This window comes from Anabas testudineus, chromosome 5 (genome assembly GCF_900324465.2).
Source record: "Anabas testudineus chromosome 5, fAnaTes1.2, whole genome shotgun sequence".
NCBI classification, from domain to species: domain Eukaryota; kingdom Metazoa; phylum Chordata; class Actinopteri; order Anabantiformes; family Anabantidae; genus Anabas; species Anabas testudineus.
Genome location: NC_046614.1, coordinates 12444121 through 12461485, shown reverse-complemented (window position 1 = coordinate 12461485; position 17365 = coordinate 12444121). Strand labels below are relative to the sequence as shown.

General features: G+C 41.7%; 1 protein-coding gene across 2 annotated transcripts in view; it reads left to right on the top strand.

Moving 5' to 3' along the window:
- Positions 1–16160, top strand: part of LOC113153266 (inositol hexakisphosphate kinase 2-like) — a 28609-nt gene extending 12449 nt beyond the window's left edge. The window contains exons 1-5 of one of the 2 annotated variants that reach the window (XM_026346819.2): positions 10641–11151; positions 13590–13821; positions 13918–14084; positions 14202–14377; positions 14474–16160. In XM_026346819.2, the coding sequence (XP_026202604.1) occupies positions 10938–11151; positions 13590–13821; positions 13918–14084; positions 14202–14377; positions 14474–15103 (1419 nt within the window). In that variant the 5' untranslated portion in view covers positions 10641–10937 and the 3' untranslated portion in view covers positions 15104–16160. Of the gene's footprint in view, positions 1–10640; positions 11152–13589; positions 13822–13917; positions 14085–14201; positions 14378–14473 lie in introns of those variants that run through there. The other variant, XM_026346818.2, reaches the window with a different exon arrangement.
- The last annotated feature ends 1205 nt before the right edge of the window (positions 16161–17365 follow it).

Genomic DNA, 17365 nt, shown 5'->3' with positions numbered 1-17365 from the left:
CTATTTATAATTAGGCACACATCCTACTTTATAGCAGTCCTGTTTTAGGCCTAATTTAATTTGCAGAGAGCGACTTGTGCTGCAGGGAAGTTAAGGTCTGCTTTTTGAGTCAGCACTTTGAAGTTAGTTCAGGGAAATGAACATTTGTGAAGGGCAGAAACAGAACAGTCAGTGTCTATGGCTCAGATGCACATTGAAAACGTGAAGTAGAATATTTGCAAGTATAATATCCTATGCAAATATATTTTCACCAGGTATAATAAAGCAGCCCTTCAGCTAGAGGAAACCAACATTCATATTCTTAGTTACCTGAATATTTAAAGAAAAAAGAGATAAAAGATTAAATACAACTTTTTTGTTTGTTTGTTTTTTGTTTTTACATCGTAGCTCAGGTTAAACCAGTTCTAAAACAAACTGTATGATGAAACCCAAACTGCTAACTCTTGTTAGACTTAACCTTCACAAACTAATCTTAGTGTCTGAGTTTGTCTGTTCAACAGCTCCAGGGATGCTCAGACTGGTGAGAAAGAAAATTGTTTGCATAGTTACTGATGTCATTGTGTATTACTGCATGTCTCTCACATCCCCCCCTATTATAACTGTAGAAGTTAAGTCTGAAAAGTAGTGTGTAGTATGGGTTACAATGCAAATATTGAGATCATTTTAACCCGTTTACTGCTGCTCATAAATTAGAAGACACTGATGTGAAACCATTAAACATGCTGAATCGTCTCTGGATCCCATCAACATATTCTATGTCAATAGCAGTGGCTTTTGAACGTTGTGTCTTTACAAGAAATCTACTTCAGTTTTCGGATCAGAAATGAAAGTTAGGGGAATGCACGATAGCTGCCAAAGCACTCCACTATAACTCTATTTGTCAGCAGCCCTGGGAACACATGAAACCAGTGCTCTCTCTTCCTCTAACTCAGACAACTATTAAGAACTCAACTAAGTAAAATATGCTGCACATGGCGGCATGTAAACAGGATCTGCTGCAAACTGGGAACTCTAGGCTCTGTCCTCTTACTTTGACCTGTTTCACTGCTGCTTTGTTTAAATTCACTTTCTCAGGATAGAGAGTGAATGCAGAGGCACAATCAATAGTAACCCAGTCTACAGCACTGGTGACAGGATGAGATATTGACGGTTTCTCACAATAGCGGCACTTATCATTGGTATTGAGTTAGTGACTGCCCAGGGTGATAATCACATGTAAAAACAAATAAAATTGAAGTGCTGGTCAGTTTGGTAAAGATACAGGCTTCATCAAGGTGTCCACATGACATTGCAGTCTGAGTGGTGCTCAGCATTTTTGTGACCTTGCCTACCTACACAGACTAGTACCTTTGTGTATGGGAAACTGAGATTAGTAAGCTAATACAGTGATTCACTGAAGAATACAGAGCATGATTTCATGGTTTCAGAGAAATATATGTATGAATATATGTATTTTAAAACCTACCACACTCTGAACTGCTTTAGTAAAATGTATGTACTCACTGTTTATCTGTTAAGGTCAAAATTTAACAATAATAGGATATTGTCATGGCTGCTTAATAGATTTTTAATCAACAATTAACTGTGCATGTTAGTCTATATTACTTAAACTGATGTAGACTGTATATATATAGTTAGGTGCATCAATAATGAAATGAAGATAGGTTTCCTGGAATCTGTACACCACCACATTGTGATTGAAATGAAACATTCAAGATGTCAAGCTTTATTTCAGGGGATCTGATAAAAGTGTGTGATAAACCATTCAGGAATTACAGCCATTTTCAAATACACCCTTGTGGATATTGGAACAAACTAACATAATGATAAAAATAGCAATGACCTTTAATACTCAGTCAATGACTGCATGAAAGCTGGAACCCATGGACATTACCAAATGCTTGGTTTCTTTCCTTTGGGGTGCTTTTCAATCTTCTCTTCTGTAAGTGAAAAGCTCCACTCTTGGTTTGAGATCATGTTACTGATTTGGCCAGGAAAGAATATCCCATTTCTTTTTCTTGCTGTATGTTTTGGGTCATTATCCATCTGCTGTTTGAAGGGATGTCCTGTCGGTTTTGCAGCATTTGGCTGAATCTAACCAGAGAATATAGCCCATATAATGGTGTGGTTCTTTAGCAGTCATACACACCCATGGTGTAACTCTGCCTCTACTGTGTTTGGTCCTTTTTCTTCTCCATACTTTTCTCTTCCCATCATTCTGGTAATAGTTAATCATGGTTTCACCTGTCCAGGCATGTTTAAGTGTTCTCTGGCAAAGTGTAATCTGGCCTTTTTGGTGTTGAGCGTTACCAGTGGTTTCCACCTTGTTGTGAAGTGTCTGTATTTATATTCACTAAGCAGCTCTTGCCTGTAGACTTTGACAGTGACACACCTACTTCCTGAAGAGTGTTCTTGCCTTGACTTGATGTTGTGAAAGGGTTTCTCTTCACCATGGGCAGAATTCTGCTGTTTATCCACTTGTCATCTGTGGTCTTCCAGGCTTTTTGCTGTCGCAGGATTTGCCAGTTAGTTCCTTTTTATTTTTTTAAGAATCTTCCAAACTGTTGTACTGACCACTCCTGGTGTTTTTGCTATCTCTCTGATGGGTTTATTGTGTTTTCAACGGTGGCCTCCTTCACTTGCATAGACACTTCTTTGGACCTCATGTTGAGAGTTCCAGTGAACAGCTACCAAATGCAAATGTAAGATAAGATAAGATAACACTTTAATGATCCACAAGGAAGCAATTCACTTGTTACAGCAACTCAATGACAAGCAAACAACAACAACTACGTTGGTAATACTGTAACACAAACAAATAGGGATATTTTTTAAATTAGGATTAGAATTGTATGCCCCAGTTATGATAGCGCTCATCAAGATTCTTCTGCCCAATTTTATAGTAGATATCTTGTTTTGCTGGCACTTCAAATTTGCACATCAGTCTTCATCTCCATGTCTTTTTTCTTTCTTTCATATTTGTTTTGAGCATTGGCACACCATGTCCTGCATTGATGGTGTTGTTTTCCTGTAACATTGTTGTCAGGGACGTATAAGGAGGCAGAAGGATTTACGTTAAAAAAGAGATGTGTTCAGATACTATACTATAAGAGGTTTGACTAAATGTATCACAGTTTGTCTTGATGTCCAACTTCCCCCATTTAGCTGTACAAGGTTATTCCAATCACCCGAAGTTGATAATAAATAAAACTTTAATTTTAACCACTGTCCCCTTGCTGAATGTTTTGCTTTGTGCCAATCGTGTCATTACACATTAGCACAATGCACCAGATAGCTACGGCATTAGTGACATAACACAACATGTATAGTACATGAGATACCATTTGATTGTAAATCTGTCAATAGATAATTTTATGCTGATTATCTCACAGTGTAATGGCAATGATCTTTGCTCTTACACTGAAAGTAAGACTGTGTGTTTGGGATGGAATGTGCAGGGCCGCCACCACTGAACAGTCTGTACCTTGTGTCAATATAATGTCATGGGGTTTAGATACAGTCAGGGCGGATTCACTGAACTGTTACATAATACAGCTGGAGCACATAGGAACTAAATTCACTTCTTTCTTTCTCTCGAACAGGCATAGCTGTCCATGCACACCCAGGTATGCAAATACGTGCCAGGTCTCACCTCGTGGGGTTTCTATGTTGATTTATTTGACTTTTAATAACTTTAACCATAACTGGCATAATCCTAACATAAACTTAACCTAACCTTAAACCCAACATCATGCTAAAGTTCAACGATTTACGAGGAAGGCAATGTCCCCATAATGTGAGAAAAACACGGTGCACACACACTCACATACCACTGACATGTGAGGAAACTCCAAAAGCCCCTACATCTGCAGACTGAAAACATGCTCTCTATGGCCAGCCAAGTGGGGAGGAGTCCCTGTTCTGACTTTCAACAGATGCTGTTTACTCCATTTTCCTGGAAAGAAAAAACTGCTGCACACCAAAGTGTTCTTCAGACAAACGTGAGGACGTTCATTTTCTGACCTTTGCACCTGAAAAGAAGTTGCACTCGCTGCATATTTCACCAGCTTCTGTGGCAGAAAGAAGAAGAAGAAAATAAACAAAACCAGCATTTAATATCCTATACATTTACCATAATTCCAGGGATAAACTATCACAAGTCCCAGATGCAAGACCCAACACAACTATCCATCCACTTTCCAACAACATGCATTCCTACATTTTGTCTTTAGCATTGCAAAAAAATAAAAAATAAAACAGGAGCTAAGCTACAGTAGGCTGCAGAATCTGGGTAATAGTTCACTGCTTGAGTTTTATCCATGCGTACTCAAATGTGACCCAATGAACTTAAATTTCATGGAAGTCCTTGAATGGTAAACGGCTCCCTGCTCCCTGTTTGTTATTGGCTCAAACTTCATGAGGCTGAGCTCAGACTGAACATACATTTTGTGGGTACATGCATGTGTGTGTGTGTCTGACGATCATAATATTATGGTTACTACACTGTAGAAGTTTGGCAGTCCCAGGCAACACGTGAGCTCTTATATAACACGTGAAGAACTTGACTAGCACGTTTGTTTACTTAAATCTACTTTTCTTGCTCACTGTCTGCATACTTGGGTCATATGGAACTTGTTAATGTACAGTGAGCTGCAGGGAAAAATGCAGAGCTGCAAGAATTCAATCAACTCTGACAGTTAACAGCTCAGATTATATCAATTTGACTGATGTGTTCTCTGTTTCACAGCATTCATGAGACTGGATCTGAGAGTTTTATGTCAAGGAACGTCTTTGACACCTCCCTGTTGCTGTCTTTTAAAGTTTTGAGAAAGAAGCTAGGAGCAACCAAAGATAACAATGCACGTTTCTCCATGAAGATGAAAAAACATGATGTGGGCCACGAGGTTAGAAAGTTTGTTTTCTTTTCCTCAGCAGTCTCCTCCCACCTAGTTTTTAGGCATTGAGGACTACCATATGTGAACTGTCAGTATTAGACTAGATCCAAATTAGGTTTAAGCACATCCCTACATGTAATCTCATGAAAACTAATTCATATCTGTTACTTTGTCAGCATGTAGGGGGCATGCTTATTTCACTTACTTTGTATTTGTTTGTTTTGCTGGCTTTTGGGGTGAAGATGTTGATGTAATCCTTTTCTGGGAAGTATACATGGAGAGCTTAAATTTGGCTGTGTATTATGCATACACAACATGGGGATTTGGAGTTTATGACTTGCTTTTATTTATCCCTCTATTTGTGTGTCCCCATGTATGTATCTGTTGCTCGCAAAAGAAACCAGAGTAGTGTGGTGGCCTGCTCCTAAATAGTGCTGCTGCTGACAGCTATTTGGACACACGGTATAGTGAGAAGTCACAGAACAAGGATTAGGATGGTGAGAGGGAACTTTGTTTGATTAAAGGAAGATAATGTGTAAACTTACACCCCTGTGTACAGCAACCTGACATGGAAAGACGTTCTGTTACAAACTACTCTCCACTAACCTTTTAGGATTTGATAACTTGCTCAGTGGGCATGGTTTGCAATGAAGGTGTTCCAGGGTCATGGAGCGGATACACGAAATGTGTCAATGGTTGCACTATACAGTAATTCCCTGGCAACGACAATTCATTCTGGTCCACTTGGGATGTAGATGTGACAGTGAACTAGACAGGATGTTGGGCAGGATGGGTTGGGGCTGGGGGGATCTTTCTGAAGTCAGACACCTGCAGTAAACTTGGTGCGGTTGCTTGGAAAGTACCCAAAGGCCACATGCAGACACTTCCTAGCCACCTATCCTAGACTGGGTACATGGAATCTGACCCAATTTTGCCTCCAGGTCTAGGGGAAATCAGAGCTTGGCAAGCCATCTCACATTACATTTGGCTATCTGTTAGAGGTTAGGAATCAAGGGTAAGGTGGGGAGCATGGGTGGCTAATTTGGCAAGGTGTAAGTGTCTAAAAATGTGTCAGCAGAGCTAACAGATTACCAAACAGGAGTCACATGGGGGTACATATATTATCTGAAGTACACACTTGATGTGTGTGCTGCTCATCATGTTTTTATGGTGGATAAAACAAAATAGAGAGGATAGCCCACTCCATGTCTACTAGCTTAGTAAGTCACAGATATATCCACCATAAATAATATAAAAATATATATATACTATGGTTACTCTTCTTTCTGGAAATGGTAAGCCTACTGTACTTTCCTAAATAAGTATGCATTTTCTTTTAACTAACTACAATCCAATGCATCTTCCCACGCTGCTCACACACACACTGTCCTCTTGAGACTGTTCCCATGGTGATGTGTTTCTGCAGAACTAGCACTGATCCACTGGGTGTAGAAACTGGGCCATAAGAGTAAGGCAGTTACACACATCTTGCTATTGTCAGTGCAAACGTGACTAATGGCCTGCACAATGAAAGACAGAAAAATAAACGGTGACACTCACTCAATCATCTCTCATGTTCTAATGTGACTCTTTACAAATAGATATCCTGAAGGGCCTCATCTTGACCAATGGGTTGACAGGCTGGGTGATAACATGGTGTTATTTCCAACAAGCCGAGGAGGCTGCAACAATTTTAAACACTGCAATCATCTACCCTCGAGGCATCTGGTGACTGCATTGATTTATCTCTGCCACTTGTAACGGGTACTCCTGCCACTGCTCAGAACACCAAGTATACTGGGTGTACTGTACAAGGTTTGTTTCTGCAGCATCAGTGTGTACTTTAGCCAAGGTGGCACAAATACATTTCCAGTTCTCCCACACCTTATAACTTGGAGGAAGAGGGAGACCTCGCCAGGCCAATTGCTTTATGGCCATTGTAGCAGGGCACATGCACAGTTTTTTTCACTCTCTAGCCTCTGCCTTTAGCAATCCTTACTTGTGTAAACAACATATATTTGCTAGCTTTTGACAAACCCTGATGATTGACTGTCCCAGGCTTTATTGCCATCCCTTGTAGGAGAAATATCATCAATAGAGGAAGTTTTGTTCCTGTAATGGATTATCTACTTACTATATATTGCAGTGATTCATTTTTTATGATTGTATTTACTATTCACCCGAACATGCTCATTGTTATCCTGGAAATCAAAATAACTCATGTTTGTTATTGACTCATACACACATTTCGTCATTTCATGATACCAGTGTTTTCCCAATTCAAGTCCAGCTATCTGATCTCCTGTCAGGACAAACTGGAAATTGTAAAAGTCCTTGTTCTTCTATCAGAACGTTTTTAATATCCATGTTTTTGCAGGGGAGCATTGGTGAGTTTTATTGATGTTGGGACAAGTGTATCAATTATTAATCAATTATAATTTTATAATCATGCAATCAGTGCCTTGGAATCAGATGAGCCTGTTTTCCATTGTAGACAAAGGGAAAGGCAAAAGTGTAACATGTGCATGAGCATCTGTGGATGCAGGAGTAAACAAGGTTGTCTTTAAACTGGCACAGGGTGTCACTGTCAACACACTTTACTATGGCGGCCCATAACCTAAATAAAGGAGCATATCAGCTCATCCCCTCTACGTGGCAAGCTGTCAAACTCACCCATGTTTCCCTCCCTCACGTGCCAGGGAATGAGGGGGAGGGCTTATGACCCACTGCAATGTGGGTCGTCAGGTTGGAACAATAACACTGTTGTAGTTTCCCCTACAAAGGAATTTCAAGGTACTTCTTGCCTCACAGCCCTTTTTTCTATGCCTATTTCCAACTGTACTGTGTCATTCAGAGGTGGAAGGTCTTTCAAAGCCTTTACTTTCTCAAGTTTCGGTACTTCAACAATAGTCCATTACAAGTCCACGATTAGGCCACCTGTGTCCTTGGGCACAATACATAGTATGATAAATAACAGTTACCAATTCACAGACCATACAAAACTCAAAATAATCCATTTAGACAACTGGGCCAAACCGCAGACAGATGAGTGATAGGCCAGACTAAGCTCATGGGGGTAAAAAGGCAGAATGAGATGGGTCACACTCTCTATGTCACACAGCCTGGTACAATATCATTTAGCTGATGTAGTAGAAATCATACACATACACCTATCATTTCAAAAGCTGCATGGCTCGGATCCGACCCACCACCTGTCTGCCTGGCCCTGCTAATGCCATTTTACAAGGTTGGATTTCTAGAGACTTCTGCACCATCTCATTAACACATTATTGACTTTACATGGAAGACCTTGTAGGAGATTGCATCACTGTTGTGTTTCATAGCTGGAGTGAGGTCCCTGTGACACAGCCTGGACCTATTGTCCTGGGGCACAGACCCAGGAGATGAGAGGGGAAGCAGTTCTATGCTGACATAACAGTGACGCTTCAGTGAGCCCAGAATGACTATGCGAGAAATAGGACAACTCTTGCATCAGTATAAAGTATATAACAACATGAATTATAGTGGGATTTGTGGAGTGGAGTGGAAGTTTCAAGTTTAGTCGCACTGTGTATAGCTTTTCTGTGTGGTCAGTCCCACTCTACACCTTTGCTATCACACAAGTCAATCTTTCACATGGCAAAGTGATACTACCATAGTTTTGTTTTCCAAGAAATGGACCAGCATAATGAAGTTTATATTGTTCCATTGATCCTGTAATCAAAAGGTCTGGGAAGCCATTAATGTAATATACACAATCACATCTATTGCCGCACACACACACACACACTCTATTTCTGCTTTTGTTCTTAGCCACATTTCACACCAGACCACCAGGGAGTATCTATTGGCAGGACCAATGGAAAAAGAAAAGTGGGTTCCCTGTTCAAATGCTGATCGTTTAATCCCCTCCCTGCCCAGGTCTAGGATCCTTTCTTCCATTTGTAATCCCAGTGCAGAACTGGAACATCACAGATTAGTCCATGATTAGACTGTAACCGTCCAGTGACCTTAGTTTCCTTACAGTACCTCGGCTTTGTCTGGTCTGGCACACCAGTCACACTTATTAGGTGGACTGCCATTCATAAGAAGACCGTAAGGTGCTCTGTAGAGCGTATATAAATAGCTTGGGGAGTACTTTGCATCATTAAAATAAGGGGCCTATCCACCAGAGTGGGAAACCTTTACAGTTCAGTTCAGTCTTACCTTCTGACCTGCATTTCTGACTGCCTGCTAATGATACTGAATTTTTACTGATATTATTCAGAGCCTACAACACAGGTATTCGTCCTCTGTTGTGTAATACTGGAATAAAATAGCTTTAGGGCTTATGAACATTTTTCCGTAGCATGATTAGAGTGTTATCTTACAAAGTCTTGCAATGTTCTTACTTTAACCAAAACTTTAAGAATGGGTTCTTACCCTCAAATATTTCTATCACATGTCTATTTATAGCAGCAGCCAGGAGTTTGAGTACCCACCTCTGGAGCACCTGCTATGTTAAAAAGGAAGTTGTTTCCTGAGATATAGATAATACATCGTGAAGACAGGAAAAAATTGTATAAGCATTGCAAGCAATATTTTTATATTAATAAATATGATCCTTTTAGATGCATGAAGGCCTTCAGCCATGTTCACTCAAACCACATACAAAAAAATGAATAAAAAACACAACAAGGGCTGCTCAATTACATTAATACAACCATGATATACTGTTCTATGGTAGTATAAAAATAAATTTTCAGTGTTTGGGCATCAAACAAGTCGCCAAACCACACATGTATACGGAGAATCATTGCTCGTGTGCCTTTTTCTTGCCAATACCTGTAAAACTATGGTCACACCCTTGGGCTTTTTTTAATGAAGCTATTGGTCTGAGCATGGCCTTATACCGTTCACGCCAGCTGCCTGCCAGTGTCGGGATCCAAGCCAAACATTCAATTTAGTCGCTTGAAAATAATTTAACCCAATTCAGTGGCAAATGTTATTTGGCAGCGAGCAGTAACCCTCGACACAACAGACCCTGTTGTTGTTTGATGGCATGTACACTAGCAGGTTGTAAACAGGGGAATCGTTCCCATCTGCCCATATCATGTGAACACAGGCGTAGTCTGTAGGAGTTACTTCTTGACTTTTTGTGCCCCTGGTGTGAAACCACATGTACCTTTTTAAAGGTCTTAGCAACTGTGTTTTTTCTGTTTAAGGCCACAACACTGGTGTATCTCCACTTGTGACACTTGATATGTATCATCCACACATGACTGTTTTGATCTATAAAAACTAAAGGTTATAACCTGACAACATAAAAGAAATTACACATATTGGCGCTCTTCCTTCTTTCAATCGACACCATGTGCTGCAGCTGCCTCTAATGTGTGACATGGCAAAGTGAAGCTTAAGATGCAACCTGCAGCCTTGCTGCAAACTGAGCAGTACATTGAGAACCAGATGCTGTCAGTGTTGTGTTTTTGTCTAGTATTTTTCCTGCCCCCCCCTCCCTGATTGCTCTCCTTCCTCTTTGTTTGCTCGCTCCTCTCCTAGGCACCTTAACCCCTCCCAGCGACAGCTGCGCCTCTGCGATTGGCTGCTTGTGCAGCTGGGGGCGGGACTTGCGCTGCTTTTCTGCCCGGAGGAGCAGCTCCGTCGTCACTGTCGGTAACGTAACAGCCGGAGACGGAGGACGGCGACAGTGTGCGTCGTCTAAACAAAAAAATAACATTCAAATCAGCTGTTAAAGCTGTATAAGTACCATTTTATTACACGTACAAACACGGGAACTATTCGCCCCAGCGGGACAGTTTTCCATTTTGTCCTCCGCTCGACAAGGAAGAGAAAGCGGATAAGACTTGGTGTCTGGCTCGGTCCTTCCTGTTTGCTTCAGCCTTTTGTTTTTCAGTGCTTCGCTCGAGCAGGCGCCCTGCAGCGCCCCCGTGCGAGCCACCGGAGAAGAGCACAAGGATAGGGAGCCAAGCGAGCGGCCGAGCCTCCTGCCTCCCGTGCGACGTGGGTCCCCCTACTTCAGCTGTCCGATGCGGAGTGAGGATGAGTCCCGCTCTGGAAGCCCTCATGCAGGCGGACGGGACTCCTTTTCCTGGGAAAGGGGTGATGCTTGAACCCTTCGTGCACCAGGTGGGAGGCCACTCCTGCGTGCTGCGATTTGGGGAACAGACTATCTGTAAGCCCCTGATCCCCCGGGAGCACCAGTTCTACAAAAACCTCCCCCCAGAGATGAGGAAGTTCACCCCTCAGTATAAAGGTAAGTCTGGAGGAGGAAGCAGCCTGTCTGTCAGAGCAGAGCTGCAGAGCTTTTGTTCCTTTTAAATCTGTGTTTGTGCTGACAGCTTCCAGTTTCTACACTAATCTTCAGTGCATTTAGTGCTGCACATGTCAAAATTACATCTGCAGCAGGTTTTATAATTGATTATTGTATAAGCTCAGAGAACATATTCAGTACAACGCGATCCAAAATATAATTAACATTTATATATAGAAGCAATGGCAGGCTGCAGTGGTCACATATTGTGCAGAGTGTGTTTGGTGTTGGAGCAATTGACATGAGTGACAGTTTTCTAGATCTCACCCTCACATGCTGTGGGGGGGTTTCAAGTAGCATCCGAACTGAGGGCCTGAGTACCTGCCGGGATGATGAGTAAGCCAGAGGTCTTATAGGTGGAGTCCCTGACTTTTAAGACAGCTATGGTTTCAGAATGAGAGAGGATCAAAAATAAAGGGGGCAGATCGCCAAGGGGAGTAATTCACTAGTCCGTTAAGGAAATGTCCAGGTCTGGTGTCAGGTCATTACAGAGACACAGACTCAAGTACACATTTTCAAATGCGCACATGCTTTTAATTAGACTATCGTCTTTCCTTGATGCATCCAGGCACAGGCCACAGTCTCAGCCACAGACAATGGCACGCAGTACATGCTGATACAGACGTCTTAATGTGGCCTTCTGACGAAAGTAAAACACATGCCTGGTACCTGACTCCTCAGCAATGCAGCATGGGACTAAAAAAAGACCTAGGATAAGGAGTGGGAGCTGGAGAGCTGATAGTAGAGGTTCTCTTGGGCCATTGAATGCTCCTCAATAGTGACATACTTGTGTTTCTTATATTTTACACAGTAGATAAGTTTTTAAACTTTGTTTTTAAAAAACATAGTCACATGTTTTTTACCTTTTGTTAAAGGCCCGGAAGAAGACATTTAAATCAGTATCTGTTGGTTTCAGGGACACCTTGCAGTTTCCTGTCATGAGATGATTGTTGAAAATTATTCTTTTAATATTTATACACATTATTAGGAACACCAACCCTGTCTCAAAGGATTGAATTTGATTAGGAGTGAATTTATTTCCCCAAGGGGAGCGATCAGTGAGGTAAAGTATGTCTTTTGCGACATCAGAAAGTTACCTAATTTGTGCTAGTAGGTGCTGAAAATTGTAATTGCCGTACTTTTTATCAGTAGTATCTGTCAAATTGAGTCAGAGTGACTCAAGTTCCCACACGGGCTGTGGTGGTGTAATGACGGTGCAACTCTGAGTGGACAGCACAGTCAACCATGTCCCTCTTCAGAGGCGTGGCCTCCTGCAGGATGGTGATGTCAGTGCATATGTCATCAACCAGGCCTCAGGCTGCGGTAGAAATACGGATGCTGCATCCTCAGACCAGCCATTTAACACACAGAGACACCACCGTGTGCGTTTTTTTAAACATCTATTCCTGCAGCCAGGTTGCTCACGCTGTAATTGTGTCATTTCTGCTGTTATTCTGTGGCTGTTTTATAATGTGAATACTACTGGATGCAAAGCGTACCACACGCTGGTTCAGATACTGTGTCCACATCTGTCTCTCTTATATCTCTCTTCATATGTTTTGACCACATTCCTACTTCCTGTCTGTGGTTTATCGGTATCAGACGCTGCAGCTGTGCTGTTTATTCTCAGTGCAACACCTCCCCCACCTCGCAATACACAAGCCCTTGTAGGGACTTTTACTATGGGCTGGGGGGGTCTGCGGGGTGCCTGTTTGTGCATCATGTCGTTAATCAGCATTGACATTAAGGTACACCGTGTTGCTTTAAACATGATCATCATGAACAAGATGATTTTAGAAACATCTGTTAACCTAATTTCCCATTGTTCAAGTATGTGACGTTGTGTTTATGCAGTATGTATTGTGATGATCATACTCTGTGACACATAATTTAATAAAAAATATTAGTACACTGTATCAGGTAATTGTGCTTGTGTGAGCCCTAAATGTGAATTGTTGCTATTAAACCATGTATGTCTCAGTATGCAGAAATATAACTGGACCTTTTTTCACATCATTGTTAGCAGCTTGAAACTCTGTATTACAAGATATTGTGTGGTTTATGAGGATGTTTGGGAGTTTTTTAATAAATGTCCTGCTGATGTGGACTCACTTCAGTCTTGTGTGGTCTTTTTCTATTTAGATTACTGACTGATTTAAACATTGTTTGTTTTCTCACGTGATCTCAAATGATCTGCTTTCTTCTTCTTTTTTTGTCGTCTATGTCCTGTGTCTTTGTTCATGTAGATCTTGTCAGTGGCTGTTTGAAAGTCTTCAATGTTTGAATAAAGTTATATTTGGGAAGGGTTGTGCTTTTTTTATTGGGGACATTATTTCCAAACAAATGTACTAATGATCACACGTCTTCTCACCCTCTCTCAGGTGTAGTGTCAGTCAGTTTTGAAGAGGATGAGGAAGGGAACCTGTGCCTCATCGCCTACCCCCTCCACAGTGAATCAGGAGACCTCGAAAACAAGGATCCCTCAACAGACTGCGAACCCAAGAGTAAGATGCTGAAGTGGAGCAACAAGAAGCAGCCCACTTTACTTCTAGAGAACGACAACTACGCCAAAGAAAGAACTCGACACAGTCGTAAAGAAGACAAGATCATGAGGTGAGGTGGCGCTTGATGTTTCCAAACGCAACATTTCGTGAATACGTTTTTGTAACACCAGAGCTGACATTTCCTCTGTGCTGTCGCCTTTTGCAGTTATAATCGTGATGAGGTGCAGCAGCAGCCGCAGGCGGAGGTTCTCTACTTCAGCCTGGAGAAAGGCAACGTGGTTCCACAGATCAAACACAACCCCTGGAGTCTTAAATGTCACCAGCAGCACTTACAGAGGATGAAGGAGAATGCAAAGCATCGTAACCAATACAGTATCCTTTTTATGAATCAGACTCAAGTGTGCAGTATTATTGGTATTGGACTTTGTTGTTATGGTTCCCTGTTTATCGGCCTTTTGCTGTTTTATGATCCTTAACCCTCTTTCACAGAATTTATTCTGTTGGAGAACTTGACATGGCGCTATGCAGTACCATGTGTTTTAGACTTGAAAATGGGAACTCGCCAACATGGGGATGATGCCACAGAGGAGAAGAAAGCCAATCAGATTCGCAAGTGTCAACAGAGCACTTCAGCCTCCATTGGAGTGCGACTTTGTGGCATGCAGGTACGATTTAGATGCAGTTCAACTCTTCTGTGTTGAAGTTCTTTGTTTGTGTAATGTATAAGACATCTAGACTTCATGTTTCTATCTCGCCTGCAGGTGTATCAGTCAGACTCAGGCCAGCTGATGTTCATGAATAAGTACCATGGCCGTAAGCTGACCCTCGCAGGCTTCAAGGAGGCTCTCTACCAGTTTTTCCATAATGGTCGTCGCCTGCGTCGTGAGCTGCTGTCGCCGGTGCTGCGCAGACTCCGGGAAATGCAAGCGGCCCTGGAGGCCTGCGAATCCTATCGCTTCTACTCCAGCTCCCTGCTCATCATTTATGACGGGGACCCTCCCAGGACTCTCACTAGACCCAGACACCGGGGTGGGGAGGAGGGTGATGAGGATGAGCCATCAGATGAAGAAGAGGAAGAGGACGACGACGAGGAAGAGGAAGATGAGGAGGAGGAGGAAGGGGCCTTCAGTTTTCCTCGTTCCTCTTCTGCTAGTGGCAGTGGAAGCGTAGCTAGTGGGAGTAGTAACAGCGGCGGCAGTCGCTCATCCCACAGCACAGGAGAGGCCAGCAGCCCCATGGTGGACGTGCGCATGATCGACTTTGCTCACACCACCTGTCGACACTATGGTGAAGACAGTGTGGTGCATGAAGGACAGGACAGTGGTTTCATCTTTGGTCTCCAGAATCTTATCACAATAATCTCCCAGCTGGAGGATCACAGCACTGACTGAAGCTGCACTGAAGCCAACATGGTCTGAATTTCAAGCATGGCAGAGGCTCACTGAGCTGGAAGCCTGCTACTCCAAGGTGCAAAGTCCTTACGCCTACATGGGAGTCTGACCCTCCTCTGCTTGGATGGAGCATCAGACGCCGCAGCGTCAGGGGAGAGTCAGAGTGGCCGTTGTTCGCTCTCCCCTACCTGCCAGAGGACGGGGCTGCCTGTGCCCTTACTTGCACTTTTCTCCTTCTGAGACTGCTCCTTTTCTTGTCGTACATGGTAGGAAAAATGTTGTATGAGATGGAGGTCTGTCAACAAACACAGGGACTCCTGTAGCATCCTAGGACTTTCATCCCCTATTCCTCCTCTGGTACCGCAAGATTCTCTCTGCGAGAGAAAGACAGATGCAGAAATAATGAAAGCGTAGTGCTAGGAGCCTGACGTGGTGCTTTACCTGTGGCAAGTGTTTGTGGATGAAGTGTGGGCTGCCTGTCCCATACAGCACAGCACATTCTTAGTTGACTGTACAAGCTGACCTTGGCTGGCTAGGTCAGCAGCCTTGTAGAAATTCACACCTTAAGCTTCTGATAAGGAAATTTTGTGTTGATTTGTATCTCTTTAGCCCCTTGTAACATGTTTTTTGTGTCCACTGGGCACTAAGATTTACACTTTCAGGTGGAAGAACAAGATTATTTAGGTCTAGAAGGGACAATTGTTCTCCCCTGTACTTTTCTTGCCTAGAAACAAAAGACTTTTTGAAAAGGGGATAATATCCTTGTTTTGTCATCGTCTTTGTTTTCGTCTGTTTTTCTCCTTCATTCCCAAAACTTTGACTAAACAAAGAGAATATATTGATAAAAACACTAGCTACAAAGACTATATAGAAACTATTTATTTGAAAGAATTGTTTAAAAGTTTTTTAATGGAAACGAGTACATTCCATACTACCACTGTAAATGTTCTGATATTGACTTTGATTTATTTTGTTATTGCAAGAAGCAGTACTGCTCTTGCATACCTGTGTGATAAGTGTCTTGGAAAATAAAGACATTCATTTGTGGTAAAAGTTATGGTCTTACTACCTTCATTTACTCTCTGCGCGTGTGTGTGTGTGTGTGTGTGTATGATTGAAGACTCATAACATTTAAGGATAGAATTGGGTTAAGTTCATGCACTGCTCAAGAAAATTAAGGGAACACAGATCAGATTATGATGAGTAAAAATTTTACTTTAATAATACATTTATAGTGTATAATTCGTTCAAAACAAAATTGCATAACAGCCAATGAACACCTTTTATAGACCTTTATTCTGAATCATCCAAGTGAATTTCATCACATTAATTCAAAATGTGACTCAGTGTTTATGGATGCTGCCTGCTTGTTTGCCCTCCAGACAATTTTTGATGAGTCATCAGATGGTGTCCTGGGGAATGTCCTCCCAAACCTGGATCAGACCATCAGTAACTATGCAATCTGATTTAGCTGCAGTTGTTTTCACTTTCATTTTTACCCAAGGAGGTAAAACTTGATTCATTGATGAAGTATTGCAACAGGTAAAGGGAAGTGAAATGTGAGCAGGATCATGACGCCAGACGACAGTTGTATTATATATAGCAAATATTTAGGTTACAAAAGAGAGAAAAAAAAAAGACTTGGTTTATTTACTAACATTTACTTTCTTGTTCCTCTTACTACTAACAACAGTGTAAAAAGAATTAATGTATAAAAGAATAAAGTGCTTATTATGTAATAACCAGTGAACGGCATTGTTCATGCACAATCAAAATATTGTTAAACAAAAACAACAGAAATGTCTTTGGAGCTTTGGATTTTAAACCAAGTGGACAACTAAAGAACAGATTTAAGGACCATTTCACCTGAATCATCTTCAGCATGGAGGTGATTCTGACTCTTGTTCTGACACATATATGGCTGAATACTTCACAAAAAACAGAACATTTTGCCCTTTAGTTCTGAGGGGACACTAGTGTAATAAGAGAAGATTATAATAACACCCAGACCTGGTGCTGTTTACTTCTATGTAGTTTCAATAATTTAGACAAATGTTACAAGTCTATGCTGAGAGAACAGACTTTAGGATTTAGGATTTTTTCTTTGTTTTCACAAGTTAGCTTTAGACCATATAAATACAAAGATTGCAAACCTCACTTTTAATGCGTCATCATAGTTACACAGTTCATCACTAAGCAGTTTAATTGAGGTTTTTGCCCAGTTTCCATTCAGCGGCGACGTCGGTGACTGATATGTGCTTG